Genomic DNA, 15,923 nt, shown 5'->3' with positions numbered 1-15,923 from the left:
CCCAGGCTGGTTACAGTGCTGCGATCATAGCTCACTGCAGCCTTTAACTCCTGGCCTCCAGCGACCTTCCCACCTCAGCCTCCTGGGTAGCTGGGACTACAGTCATGCTGTCACACCTGACAATCACACCAGCCTCTGCGCAGAATTATTTAAAATACCGTATAAAATTACCTCTAGGCTATGTGTATAAGATGTAGATGAAACATAAATGAATTTTGGTTTTAGACTCTGGTCCTATCTTCAAGATCTGTCATTGTACATTCCAAAAATGCCCCCCCCCCCAAAAAAAAAATCTGGAATTCAAAACACTTCTGGTCTCGAGCATTTTGGATGAGGGACACGCCACCTGTAATATCCTTTCACACGTTTCCTGGATGGGAAACAGAAGTTGGTGTGCTGGGAGTCACACGTAAACGGTAGACTTTCTTGTCTGTGGCACATTCTTAGGATGTCCTAGAGAAGTATCAGCGATGTGAATGTCTCCAGTAAAATAGCAGAGCAGAAAAAATACGTTGAGAACTGCTGTATTATTAGACTGAGCTACAAAACAGCCACATGGTATCAGGTCATTCATTCATTTACCCGGTAGATATTTCCTACACACTTGTCATATGCCGAGCATATTCTAGGCACTGCAGGTACAGCAGTTGACAGCCTTTGCCCCTGTGGGACTTAACATTTAAGGGAGAAGACAGGCAACAAACAGTTTCTTTAAAAATCCTTATGGTGGTAAATGCAATGAAGAAAACCAGGTGAGTATGGAAAGTAGGAGTAAGGTAGGCCCCTTGCAGGTGAGTGGCATTTGAGGTGAGGCCCAGATGATGAAGAGAAGGATGGACTCTTGTAGGTCTATGGGACTGGTCCTTCCAGGAACAGTAAGGGCTAAGACGTCAAGAGAAGTGGTAAGTTTAGCGTGGCTGAAATGAAGGGAGAGAAGACAAAGCGATAGGAAATGAAGCTGGAGAAGCAGGCAGCTTCAGCTGGACCATTCCAGACCACTGACACCTTAACAGACAACAGCAAGAAGTTTGGGTTTTGTTCTGAGGTAAATGGAAGTCGCAGAAGGATTTTAAGTGGGAGGAATAGGCTCTGGTATATGTTTGTTTACTCTGTTTGTGTTTGTGTTTGTTTTAATGGATACAGAGTCTCCCAATGTTGCCCAGGCTGGTTTTGAACTCCTGGGCTCAAGGGATCCTCCCAACTTGGCCTCTCAAAGTGCTGACAAATGTTTTTTAATGGAAGCAGATAAAGCAATCTTGGACCTTTGCAGTGGTTTGGGTGATTACTGATGGGGGTTAGGACCAGGGACATATCGATGGAGTTGTTATGCAGTTGTCAGATTTTAAATATGCATTTCAAAGCCAGTTGCACTTGTTGATAGCTTGGATGTGGCATATTAGAGAAAGAAGAATCAAAGGTGGCACCTAGTCTTGAGTTCTGAGCTTCCAGAGCGAGGCATCTAGAAGTCAGGACCCGGGAGAATCACGGAAGGAGTGGTGGTATTCAGTCTGCAGAAGCAGTGCCTCCAGGACAGCTGTGTGAAAGAGGAGATGCGATATGAGCAGATGAAAATGACACAGCAGGCAGCTCTGGGCTCATTGTGAGAAACGACTCTAGGAACATGTGTGACCTGCTGGGCTCTACTGCCAAGAGCTGTAGTGGCTGGGTGACCCCCGTCCCACAGTGAGGGAGCTGGGCGATTCCTTACCAGAGTGGAGGTCTGGCTAGATCTCCCAGCCCTAACATGCTTACTTATTTTGATAAGCAAAGCTAAAGCTCACATGGGTCCCATGCGCTCTTGGACTTCTGCACACCGTACCATTAACCACACTTGGATGCTGGCAATCGCAGTTTTAGTTAAATAAAGTGACTTGCCCACCGTACTATAAAAAATTAATTTTGGCAGCATGTTGATTCTGTATCCTACCCATAAGACCACACAGAGGCGTGGCTAGTAAACTTTAGCTTGTGCGTAAATGCCTGCCAAGAACTGCTAAATACTGTTGCTTTAAAAAAAAAAAAGAAAAAGAAAAAAACTTTTTTTTTTTTTTTTAAATTTAAATTTCACAGAGCTGCTCAAGGGCAGTTCAACTTCCTACTCATCCCTGTCTCCACCGGCCAGGACGGGCATTACTCTAACATCTGTCCTATGGCCACATTTTATGGGATGTTTGAGGATTATTCCTATGAAGTGACATTGGAATTTGGGGATATGGCTATCTTCAGATGCCAAATAAACTTGGATAGAAATCATTTTTCCTGTGTGTGTTTAGTTAGGAACGTGGGGCTGTGAGGGGCTCCCTGGACATGACCCTGGAGCTGTCGGCCCTTGTTCAGTGGTCAGATGCACTTCAGACCTCCCAGACTGCTGACCACACACTCAGTCACAGCCCCGTGCGCACCTCAAGGCCACTGCTCAGAAGTCCAGTGTAATTTCTCAGGCAGCACGTCCTAGAGCAGGCCATGAGAGGTGTAAGGTATAGACTTTGTTGTGAGGTTACATGTAGGCTTCTCTTCTATCTTGTCTCTGTTTAAAGATCAATACTTCAGGCAGTCTTTATCCCCACCACGATAAACATGTGGATGGAAGGATACATGTGTGGATGGGTGGATGGGTGGGTGGATGGATGGATGGGTAGATGGGTAGATGGGTGGATGGAGTGATGTTTGATTTCATAGTCAAAGAACTCAAACAGAAGAGAAGTACACAGGGTCCCCCAGTCTTACAACCCTTCCTTAAAGTAACTACAATAAAGATGGAAGTGTATCTTCTAGATTTCTTTTAAAAACGTATTTATGAATGTAAACATATTATGGTCAGGTCCAGTGACTCACACCTATAATCCTAAAACTTTGGGAGGCCAAGGTGAGTGGATTGCTTGATGCCAGAAGTTTGAGACCAGCCTTGGCAACACAGAAAGATCCTGTCCCTACAAAAAAAAATTTTTTTAAGTAGCCTGGTGTCGTGGCACATGCCTGTAGTCCTAGCTACTCAGGAGGCCAAGGTGGGAGGATCACTTGAGGCCAGGAATTCCAGGCTGCAGGAAGCCATGATCATACCACTACGCTCAAGTCTGGGCAATGGATCAAGATCCTGTCTGTTTAAAAAAACCAAAAAGCATATTTACATAGAAATAAATGTATATAAATGTAGATATTGTTTAGGGATTTGTTTTTATATAAATTGGAGAGTCACATGTTTTTTCATGAGTTTTTATTTAACCCTATGTCTGGAAGATCCTTCCAGCTTAACACATATACAGCTACTTCATTCTTTTTAACCATTGGGAGGTATGGTAATTAATTTATGTTAATAAATTAATGTCTTTCTGTTATTTTTATTCTGCTATTGTATTTATTTATTTATTTAAATATTTATTTATTTATTTTAGAAACAGGATGTCACTGTGTTGCCCAGACTGGCCTCAAACTCCTGGGCTCAAGCAGTCCTCCCACCTCAGCCTCCCAAGTAGGTGGGACTACAGGCATGAACCCTGCCACACGGCTGACTTCTGCTATTTTAAACTCGTGTGTGTGTGTGTGTGTGTGTGTGTGTGTATGTTTTCTAATTGAACAATCTGAATTCAATTTTAAGAGATTTTCTTGAGCTATAGTTATTCTAGCCCAAGCCTGGGCACATGAAGATTTCTGTAAAATAGATTCAAAGCAGTGGAATTACTGTACCCTAGGATATGTGTACTTACATTCTGATACACAAGGCTGTACCAATTTACACTATCACTAACAGTATATAAAGTCCTATTTCCTATGTCCTATAAATTCCTATGTCCAATACTGGACATAACCCATAGTTTCAATGTTGGGTGATCTGATTAGTTAAAAAAAAATAGATCTCATTAATTTGTAATTCCCTGGCTACTAAATTCCTAATGACTCTGAGTATCTTAGGAGATTTATCATTCATGAATTGCCTGTCCTGATCCCTTGCCTCTTTTGAAATTGGGTTATTTATCTTTTTCACCCTGTTTAACAGCCATGCTTATGTAATACGGACATTAAACTTTTGCTGTAAATGTTACAAAAATCTGTCTCTTTAACTGTGCTGATGGTGACTTAAGTATTACCAAGTTTTTAATTTTTAACTATTATTTTTTATAAAATTAAACACCTCTTTTCCTCCATGGCACATACACTTAGTGGTTTTGCTTAGAAAGGTCTTCCTCACCCTCTGAGCTTTAAAAATAATCTCATATTATTCTATTTATAGTTTTAAAAAATATTTAGACCTTTAATGCATCTGCATTTCACTTATTATATAATGTGAGGGGACCATGTCGTTTGTAATAACTCATTTATTGACATTGACTTATAATGCCCCTGTGAGTCCTCTCTTACATTCCCACATGGTGTGGGCGTGTTTCTGGTTATTCTCGTCCATTGATCTGTTTGTCTATTCCGTGCTAACTTCTATTTTACTGCTGTAATTATACAGACTGTTTTGATATCTGGTATGTCAAATTTTTTCTCATTATTTCTTTTTTAAAATCATTTTCCTATGCATTTTTTTTTCTTTCCCATAAACTTTAGAATAAACGTGTCCTTTTCTTTTTTAAAAGTTTGAAATTTGGGGATTATACTGAATTTTTAGATGAATTTGCAAAGAGCATCATTTTTTCTGCATTTTTTTTTCTGGTTTTTCAAAACTGACACCTAGTCAGAAAACTAAGTGTAAAAATTGAATCCAGAGAATTTTCACAGCCTGGAAGAACATACAGATGTGGCTGAATGACTTATAACCTGAGTATCGGGAAAGGCTTCCACCTACCTATGACTCAAAAGCCAGATGCAATAGAAAAAGTGTTGATATAATTTGAATACATAAGAAATTGAAACTTATACATGGCAAAAGTTTGCATAAGAAAAGTCAAGCCAGGTGTGGTGTGTTATGCCTGTAATCCCAGCACTTTGGAGGACTGAGGCAGGAGGATTGCTTGAGCCCAGGAGTTTGAGACCAGCCTGGGTAACAAAGTGAGACATTAGCTCTACAAAAAATCCAAAAATTAACTGGGTGTGGTGGTGCACACCTGTAGTCCTGGCTACCTGGGAAGCTGAGGCTGGAGGATCACCTGAGTTCAGGAGACTAAGGCTGCAGGGAGCCACGTTTGCACCAATGCACTCTAACCTGGGTGACAGAGCAAGATCCTATCTCAAAAAGAGAAAAAAATGTGAATCATGATAATACCTGCTTCACTGTTGTGGAGAGTAGTATGCCTAGTACTAATAATAATTGTTATACACAATGTTATTAACTGTATCATTTCTTATATATATAAGCTATCACAAATGTTAGTGTTCCTCCCTTCTGAAATTCACCTGAGAGTCCCTCACTGGCCCAGGCCTCCTGGGTGGAGGCACATTTATATTGAGAAGACAACAGTTACATTCTGGGACACTATCTTGAGCTGTAACTAAGATAAGTCATTTTTTTTCTTCCATTTAAAAAATATTTATAGAATAAACCCATTTTTTCTTTTTTGTACCATACCACCAGTATAGCTTTCCACCTTCTATCACTCTTCTGTGTGACTTCTTAAGTTCCTTCAAATATAACTCTGTAATTGTAATTCTATAATCACACAATCATTGTGATTCTTTAGTTGCAGTTGATTGATTTAATCTACCTTATCATCCAATCATGCTGACAGCGGACTTCATTCCTTTTTTTTCTAACAGTAGGAGTAGAACGCAGTGCAGGACACTGGCCAGGACGGAGGAAAGAGGGAGGGGTCGTTTCCGCCAGCTGCCAGGATCACTTGTGCTGATCCTTCAGCTGCACCTGCAGCGCTATCCTGGACCAGGTGCAACTTGTAATTTTCGTAAAATAGTCGAGTTTCAAACTGATGGGACTGTAGAGCTCCTTTAATTTGAGCCATGAAGAACTGAGTCTTAGGAAGTATGCTTATTCACTTGGTATTCCATAAAAAATACCTATGCTGGGTAGATAGGATGGCACGGCCCACCTCTCACTGTTGGTGTCACAGTTAAAACTCATTTATGTATTTCTTTATCCTCTGCCTTATGCCGAGAGTATTGGAAGTGGTGAGCTAAGATTAGAGAACTCCTGTGTCACAGACTGGCAGGCTTCCCACCCTGCCCACCGAGTGTTCGGCCACGATGGAAGCGTCATCTGTGTCCTGCATCTAATGGGACTGGCCAGTGTGACTGAGACCTGAATGTTTCGTTGTATTGAATTTTGTTTCATGTTAATTTAAAAAGTTATGTGTGCTCTGTGGATGGGGGGCCTATGGACAACACAGCTCTTGACCATTTGTTTTTAAATATAGTTTCATGTATATACAAACAGGTTATCACTTTCCTGTGTGGCTAGCTATTATGAATGCTAAACTGCTTTTCCCTCTCTCTCTAGATTCCATCACCCAGCACAAGGTCTGTGCCTCTGAAAACTACCTATTGCCACAATGACAGTGACCTCACTGGCTTGTGGTGACTGCACAGCTTGCAAAACCGTCTTTGGATGTTCAAGTGAGAAACAATTGTGAAGAGAAGGAACTGGCGTATACAAGATGACTTTTGATATCATGTTTGCCACGCGTTGTGGTGCTTAAGAACTCTCAGGTGACTTTCTGATGACTGAATTTGTGTTTCAGGGAAGCTTCGGGCCTTTTTTTTTTTTTTTTTTTTTGAGATGGATTCTTGCTCTGATTCCCAGGCTGGAGTGCAATGGCACAATCTCGGCTTACTGCAACCTCCACCTCCCGGGTTCAAGCAATTCTCCTGCCTCAGCCTCCCAAGTAGCTGGGACTACAGGCATGGGCCACCATGCCCTGCTAATTTTTGTATTTTTAGTAGAGACGGGGTTTCACCATGTTGGCGAGGCTGGTCTCAAATGCCTGACCTCAGGTGATCTGTCAGACTTCTTCTATAGAATTCCAGTCTTTGTATCTTAGTAATGATCATAATTGAAAGGTCACAGAACCTTTGTCATTAGAACACGGTACTGCCAAATAAAGAATGGAAATTCATTGACATTATTTTATTACTGAGAACAACTAGAGAGCTCTGAAAGTTTCTTGGCTTAGACTCGAAGATCTTTATTAATACATTACCTGTTAGGTAGGAAAGACATTTGACAGTAAGGTGACTTTAGCGGAGATTCCTCTCGTAATGAAAGGAGATAGGTATGGGGGGTGTTATACAGGATGATTGGTGCCATCTGAGTGTCTTACTTCTGAAAGCCTGCTTTATGGTGAACAAAGCATCACCAACAAGGGATCACAACGTCCATTGGCCACATCTTGCCTGCTGTCCTCGAGAGGAAATTGGCAGCTGGGGCTGATTCATAGAAACACCGATTTGTGGCTGAGCACGGCGGCTCACACCTGTAATCCCCGCCCTTTAGGAGGCCGAAGTGGACAGATAATTGAGGTCAGGAGTTCGAGACCAGCCTGGCCAACGTGGCAAAACCCTATCTCTACTAAAAATACAAAAATCAGCTGGGTGTGGTGGCGCACACCTGTAGTCCCAGCTCCTCAGGAGGCCGAGGCAGGAGAATCGCTTGAACCCAGAAGGCGGAGGTTGTGGTAAGCTGAGGTTGCAGTGAATCAAGATTGCTCCACTGCACTCCAGCCTGGATGACAGAGCAACTCTCCATCTCAAATAAATAAATGAATAAGAAACACCGATGTGTCTGTCACCTTCTAAACAAATGAAATGCTAGGAAGTCCTAGCCAGAGTGATCAGGCAAGAATAAGCCATAAAAGGCATCCAAATAGGAAAAGAAGTCAAACTGTCTCTCTTCACTGCCAATATGATTCTATACCTAGAAAACCCTAAAGACTGCCAAAAGGCTCCTGGAACCAATAAACGACTTCAGTAAAGTTTCAGGATAGAAAATCCATGTACAAAAACCAGCATTTCCATACACAATAACATTCAAGCTGAGCACCAAATCAAGAACGCAATCCCATTTCCAATAGCCATGGAATGAAATACCTAGGAGCACATGTAACCAAGGACACAAAGGATCTCTACAAGGAGAACCATAAACGAGATGCTGAGTCCCAGCGAGGTCGGAGGTGCCACTGAGCCCTCATTGTGGTGCTGGTCCCACTCCAGGTTATCTATCTGTTGCTCATCTCAGCTGTTGTCCCTACCTCCAATTTCAAGTCCCTCAACAGATATAACAAATCAACTTCTAGAATGAACCTTTGAGAAGGGACGTAGCAGTGCGTTCTACGGAAATTGGCATTCTATAGAAAACCATAGAAACTGGAAATCATGAAGGGTTTTCTCTTGGTTTTAAAATATTGTATACACCCAAATCATCCCCTCATGATACTCATCCTCTTAACAGCAATTGAACTTCAATACAATGCGTCATTCCTGAGTCCACTCGCTTCACATTACATTTCTCTATAACCACAAGCATCCTGGCTTGGGAGCGCTCCCACAGCACCAGAAATCCCTGAGGAGGCTGACAAACATTCTGCTGACTCATGCTGGGGACAAGCCACAGACAACTTCCATCACCCACCACATCAGCCATGGAGCCAGCCCAGCCTCTGCCCACCCAGGCCTCAGTCCTCAATGTTAAGTTCTGATCCCTGATGCTGGCCTGCCAGCGGCCAGTCAAGATTCTCTTTCTGAAAGCTAATATTTTATGAGGACTAACTGTTGCTAGACATTACTCTAAGCATATTACATGTTGTACTTCATTTTACCCTTCCACCAATCCTATTAGTAGCTTACTGTGGGTCTGCAAAGCCTTACTCAAAACATATAGGACTAGAGGTTCTCAGGATTCTGAATTCTTTTTAATTTTTTTAAAGGCTTATGGCTCTCACCACTTTTATTCAACGTTGTATTAAAGATTCTACCCAGAGAAGGCAATAAAAGGAAATTAAAGCTATACAGATTGGACGTGAAGAAATAAAAGACTTTATTCTCAAGAATATAAGACACTATATATAGAAATTGTAAGGAATGAAAAAAAAAACCCTACAAGAACTTATAACAAGTTTAGCAAGATTGCAATATACAAAGTTAATATACAAAACTAACAGAATTGTATTTATATATAGTCAATAAGCAATTCAAAATGAAATTAAGACCATGATTCCATTTAAAATTGCATCTAAAAATAAACAAAATAGGAATAGACTTGGCAACAGAAGTGTAACATCTGTATACTGAAACCCGTAAAACACTGCTGAAAGAAGTTAAAGATTTAAATAGTGAAATATACAAAGTTCATGGATTAGACGACGCAATATTGTTAAGATGGTAGTTCTCAAATTGATGTATAGATTCAATGCAATCCATTAAAATCTCAGGTGGCTTTTTTGTAGAATTTGAAAAGCTGATGCTAAATTTTTTATGAAAATGCAAAGAACCTCTAGTAGACAAAATAATTTTTTTTAAGAGCAAAGTTGGAGGATTTATAGAACCTGATTCCAAAACTGTCTATAAAACTACAATAATCACAAAGCATCAGCCAGGCACCGTGGCTCACACCTGTAATCCCAGCTCTTTGGGAGGCTGAGGTGGGTGAATCACTTGAGGTCAGGAGTTTAAGACCAGCCTGGCCAACTTGGTGAAACCTCATCTCTACTAGAAATACAAAAAACTAGCCAGGCATGGTGGCATGCACCTGTAATCTCCATTACTCAGGAGGCTGAAGCAGGAGAATAGCTTGAACCTAGGAGAGTCCATCTCAACAACAACAACAACAACAAAAGTATTATATTGGCAAAAGAATAGACATGTAAATCAAATAACAGAATAGAGAATTCAGGTATAAATCTTCATATTTATGGCCCATTGACTTTGAACAAAGCTGCCGAGGCAATTCAGTATAGTAGCATATTCTTTTCAACAAATGGTGCTGGCAGAAGGGAAAACAAAAGCACTAGGATCCTTACCTCACACCATGCACAAACATTAGCTAAACATGGACTAAGTCAGGGTTTCTCAACCTCAACACTGTTGGCGTTTGTGGGGGTGGATAATTCTTTGCTGTGGAGAGCTGTCCTGTGCACTGTAGGATGTTTAGCTGTATCCTGGCCTCTGCCTATTAGATGCCAGTGGCACCCCTCCCCCAACACATACCCAGTTGTGACAATCTACGTCTCTAGATATTCCTAAATGTGCCCCGGAGAGCAAAACTGTTTCCAGTCGAGAATCATTGACCTAATGTAAAAAATAAAATGTACAGAAGAAAGCACAGCAGGAAATCATTCTGACCTTAGGTTAGGCAAAGATTTCTTAGATATCACACTAAAGGCACAATTCATTAAAAAAATAAGTTGGACTTCGTCAAAATTTTAAGTTTTGCTCTTCTGAAGAAACCATAAAAAACAATGAAAAGACAAGCCACAGACTATGAAAAAATACTTGCAAACCATATATCTAATAAAGGACTTGTACCCACACCATGTAAAGAACTCATAACTCATTAATAAAAGGATAAAGAGAAAGCTGAAGACAATTCACGCAAGAAGATATACAAATAAGCACATTAAAATGGCCAGTATTATTAGTCACTAGGGAAATACAAATTAAAGGCACAATGAAATACCTATTACACACCCACTAGAATGACTGCAAACAATAAGACTGATAATTCCAAAATCTGACCAGGATATGGAGAAACTACGATATGTAGTTTCCTACATTGCTGGCATGACTGCAAAATGATACAGCCACTTTGAAACACCATTTGGCAGTTGCTTAAAAAAGTGAACATTCAATTACCATATGACCCAGCAATTTCACTCTTAGGTATGTAACCAAAATACATGAAAACATGGATCTGCACAAGGTCTTGTATACAAATGTTCATAGCAACATTATTCATAATAACCAGAAATTAGCCCATCACCTGAAAAGTAGACAAACAAAATGTATACCCACATCGTGGAATGCTACTCAGCACACTTCTAAAAAGCAACAGACTACTAACACGTGCAACAACATGAATGAACCTCAGAAACACAAGTGAAAGAAGTCAGACACAAAAGACTACAGATTGTATGATTCCATTTAGATACCATTTCCACAAACCGTAAAACTGTAGAGGCACGAAACAGATTCATGGTCTCCTGCAGCTGGGGATGGGAGTGGGAAGAGGGAGCAAACATTTTGGGATGATGGAAACATTCTAAAACTGGATTGTGATTTTGGTTACACAACTGTATACATTTGCTAAAATCACTGAACAGTACACTTTTAATGGGTAAGCTTTAAGGCATGTGAATTATACATCAATAAAGCTATTTTTTAAAAAAAGAGAGAGAGCGAGAGCTACATGGCAGCCCCAGGGCAGTAGCTCTCAGATCTCCCTTAGAGAAAGAACTATCTCTTCCACAGCGATGAGTGCAGGTAGCTAACACTCTCCAACCTGCATCTGGTAGTTCATTTAAGATCGACCTCGGCTTTCAAGTTAACGCCATGCTCTTTCTTGGCAGTCCCCAGCCAAGAAGTGGGCACAGAAAGGCACAGGGGCCTGGCTGATTCAGCCCAACATGAGGCTCCTCACCCTAGAACTCCCGGTGGAGTTAGCCGAGCCCACATGTGACCTGTAATGTGGTCTAAGCTGTCAGACCTCCACAGTGGCGGGAAGGTTTTCCATATCTCAGCCTGCTTCTACTCCCTTTTATTTTTCCCAGGAGTCACCCTTGGTCATCTCTTACTCTTTGAACTCCATGTCAGTGTCAGCTACCCAGAGGACCCATCAGACAGAAAGTAATACGCAGATAACAGCCCAGGGGAATCTGAGCAGCACCCTGAAACCAGCGTTTCCTCAGTGAAACCTAGAACAAAAGTGGAATAAATAAAAACTACTAACAGTCTCATTTCGGCACTGGCAGTCTCACTCTGGAATCTGTTCATGCTCCCCAGGCCTATACGACAAGCTCGTTCAGCCATAACAGGGCAACTGTGAGGCTGTTGGATGGGATGATGTTGGAAGTAAATGCTCGGTGCCACCAACTGAAATTAGCACTCAGGCAAAAGTTTTCTCAGCAAGGCAATTTACCTTTATAGAAGTGTGCATCTCACAGATGGAACAATGGCAAGAGCACACTGGACAAGGGAGGGGAAGGGGGCCTTATTCCTAACACAGCTAGCCCTACTGCTGTATCTTTCCCCTATTTACTAGGGTTGGACTGCACAGTCTACGCTAATTCCGACTGGCTATTTTAAAGAGAGCAGGGGTTCGAGCCAGAGTGGCAGGACGGTTACAGAACAGGTGACTAAGGATGACTAAGGACAGAACAGGTGACTAAGGATGACTAAGGACAGAACAGGTGACTAAGGACAGAGCAGGTGACTAAGCACAGAATAGGTGACTAAGGATGACTAAGGACAGAGCAGGTGACTAAGGACAGAACAGGCGACTAAGGACAGAGCAGGTGACTAAGCACAGAATAGGTAACTAAGGATGACTAAGGACAGAGCAGGTGACTAAGGACAGAACAGGTGATTAAGGATAGAGCAGGTGACTAAGGATGACTAAGGACAGAGCAGGTGACTAAGGACAGAACAGGTGACTAAGGATGACTAAGGACAGAACAGGTTACTAAGGATGACTAAGGACAGGACAGGTGACCAAGGACAGAGCAGGTGACTAACGACCAAACAGGTGACTAAGGGTGACTAAGGACACAACAGGTGACTATGGATGACTAAGGACAGAACAGGTGACTAAGGACAGAGCAGATGACTAAGGTTGACTAAGGATAGAGTAGGTGACTAAGGACAGAGCAGGTGACTAACAATGACTAAGGATAGAACAGGTGACTAAAGGTGACTAAGGACAGAGCAGGTGACTAAGAATGACTAAGACCAGAGCAGGTGACTAAAGACAAAACAGGTGACTAAGGACAGAGCAGATGACTAAGGATGACTAAGGACAGAGCAGGTGACTATGGATGACTAAGGACAGAACAGGTGACTATGGATGACTAGGCACAGAACAGGTGACTAAGGACAGAACAGGTGACTAAGGACAGAACAGGTGACTAAGGACAGAGCAGGTGATAGAGGCTAGGAGGGAGTTGTTTACTGAAACTAGGGGCAAACAGACGTAAAGAACAAGAAAGTTAAACTTTAAAGTGGAGAACAAAGAACAGCCGAACATCCTGACACATTGGTTCTTTGGAGAGGAACTCAGAGAACTCATTGTACTTAACAATTTTCTCCCTCTTAAATTTTAAAAGACATGAACAGGCTAAACTTTGAAGAGGAATTTACTGCATCCTACAGATGACAATTAATGATCAATCTTGCAATGTTTACTGAGGTCACTATCCTCAGTGCTATATGTGTTCTGTGTCCCATTGACTTCAGGGTAACTACATGGTCCTTAAACTTAGAATCAAAGTATTTCCATGAGACCTTCCTTAATAGACATTTGTTCTCAGCCTTCTTTCAATAGCAACATCCTTTGTTCAAATGAGGATGCACAAAGAAATACAATAGGTAAAAACATGGTATCAGGATTGCTCTCATTAAGCTGGCGTGGGAGGTGGTCACACGAGGGTTTCAGATCCTCACCCAAGGATCTCATCTTTCTCTGTACAAGGGTAAGCTGCACAGTGCCTTTGTAGATACTTCTGAGATTGCCTGAAACCTGCTGGTCTGGCTCAGTCTCTCCTATCACTGACAAAGAAGCCGAGACCTCGAAAGTCATGCCACCCATGAGCAGTAACTCATGCAAAGAATCGCAATACCAGAACTCCTGACCCACAAGGCTTCCTCTCTGTGCACCCAAGATGTCCCAAATCGAAATGGTCTATGCACGACGGAGAACTTTGATCGAACTCGGAAAACGTCTTCGAAAGTGAAACGCAGCACATTGCAGAGATGTCACAAATGAGACTTCCTTTGACGGTCCCTGAGAGCATCTTTGTGTTCCTTGTAGCTGCTCCCATTATTTTGGGCAGACATTGGCACAGTCTTTGATGAAACATTTTTCACCTTGAATTACAATAAATGTTATCTCATGTTTTTGGAAATGCCATCTAAGGACTTAAGAGATATCATTGCTAGATAATTGTTTATAATCATGCCCCTTATAATTTCATTTGAAGATTATATGAGAAAAATCTAAGCATACCAATTTAATAAAGGATTTGGAAAATGCGTCTCAAACTTTAATACAAATGCAGATCACCTGGGGATATTGTTAACTGGTAGCTTCTACTTCAGTACATCTGGGGCTAGAAAGGCTGCATTTCTCTCCCCTCCCCTCCCCTCCCCTCTCCTCCCCTCCCCTCCCCTCTCCTCCCCTCTCCTCCTTCCTTCTCTCTCTCCTCTCTCTCTCTCTTCTTTCTTTCAAGATAGGTCTCCCTCTGTTACCCGGCTGGAGTACAGTGGCATGCTCATGGCTCACTGCAAAGGTTGTATTCTATAAGCTCTCCAGTGATGTTGATGCAGTTTCAGTAGCAGGGAGTTAGAATACTCGATAGGATATTATAAATGTATATTTCATTTACTTCTGCACAAGATGTAATGTCTTGTTAAACCAAATTGCTATTTTTTACAGTGTTGCAAATACGTTGTGAGATTCTTATCAAGGTATTGGGCACTGATTATGAGAACATCGGAATGGTCAGAGGCATCCTAACCAGGGTGACTCCATCCTGAATAAAGGCTGGATAAAGCCAAACCTGCTGGGGGACATTCCCTGGGGGTTGAGCACTCTCCGTCACAAAATGTTTATAGTTGAGGGAACAGGTTGACTACCTACGTAAAGAACTAAAACTTACGGAAATGTCCTGGTATTTGAAGAACAAAAAGCATTCCTAGTTTAAGAATAGGGTTCGCTTTAGAGATAACAACAACACATTCATAAATTCTTGCTGAAATCAATAGTTGCACAAGAAAATAACTATTAATAGCCTGTTGCAAGCTGATCACAAATCTTTGTAATAAATTACACTCTTCTTTGCCTTAATATGCTATATAGGCAAGCATTACGTTTAAGGTGCTCCTTGCTTTTCGAGGACACCCTACTCTGTAATAGTTTCTAATAAGCAGTTTTAACTTTACTCTGCGACTTGCCCTGAATTCTTTCCCATGTGAGATCCAAGAACTCGCTCTTGGCATCTGGGACAAGACCCCTGTTTTTTGTTTGTTTGTTTGTTTTTGAGACTCGCTCTGTCACCCAGGCTGGATTGCAGTGGCACGATCTCAGCTCACTGCAAGCTCCACCTCCCGGGTTCATGCCATTCTCCTGCCTCAGCCTCCGGAGTAGCTGGGACTACAGGCACCAGCCACCATGCCCAGCTAATTTTTTGTATTTTTAGTAGAGACGGGGTTTCACCGTGTTAGCCAGGATGGTCTCGATATCCTGACCTTTGTGATCTGCCCGCCTCAGCCTCCCAAAGTCCTGGGATTACAGGCATGAGCCACCGCGCCTGGCCAGCAAGACCCTTTTTTAGATAACTGGGTTTAAAAGTACATCTAAGGAGGCTGAGGCAGGAGAATCGCTTGAACCCAGGAGGCAGAGGTTGCAGTGAGCCAAGATTGCACCACTGCACTCCACCCTGGGTGACAGAAGGAGACTCCATCTCAAAAAATAAAAAATAAATAAAAATAAAAGCACATCTATGCCAACCGGGAGCCTGGTATAACTTCTCCAGGCATCCGTGTATTTGAGGTCTGTGCGAGCGTTTGTCTGTTTAGTATGTAAACTCGTGTAACCACCACCGTAAGGAAGACACAGCAGCTCCGTGACCAGAAGGTTCTGTCCTGAGGCCCTTTTATAACCACAGAACCCACCAGCTTCTGTCCCTTCCTTAACTCCTGGCAACCACTCATCTGCCTTCCACTTCTATAATTCTGCCATTAATAACTTGTTACTTTATTTCACATAACAAGTAGTGACTTAATTGCAGATAAAGGGAACATGCATGTTTGTGCTTTTCTTGTCATTGCTT

The 15,923-nt window shown here is 42.0% G+C and overlaps 1 protein-coding gene across 2 annotated transcripts in view; it reads left to right on the top strand.

The window, feature by feature from the left end:
* LOC105464174 (microcephalin 1) overlaps nt 1-14,134 on the top strand; it is a 243,977-nt gene extending 229,843 nt beyond the window's left edge. Inside the window, exon 13 of one of the 2 annotated variants that reach the window (XM_011711841.2) lies at nt 6,389-14,134. In XM_011711841.2, the coding sequence (XP_011710143.1) occupies nt 6,389-6,469 (81 nt within the window). In that variant the 3' untranslated portion in view covers nt 6,470-14,134. The remainder of the gene's footprint in view (nt 1-6,388) is intronic. The other variant, XM_011711840.3, reaches the window with a different exon arrangement.
* Nucleotides 14,135-15,923: the final 1,789 nt, after the last annotated feature.

Source organism: Macaca nemestrina, chromosome 8 (assembly GCF_043159975.1).
Source record: "Macaca nemestrina isolate mMacNem1 chromosome 8, mMacNem.hap1, whole genome shotgun sequence".
In the NCBI taxonomy this organism is placed as follows: domain Eukaryota; kingdom Metazoa; phylum Chordata; class Mammalia; order Primates; family Cercopithecidae; genus Macaca; species Macaca nemestrina.
The sequence above is the reverse complement of the archived record's forward strand: the minus strand, read 5'-3'. Positions and strand labels throughout refer to the sequence as shown.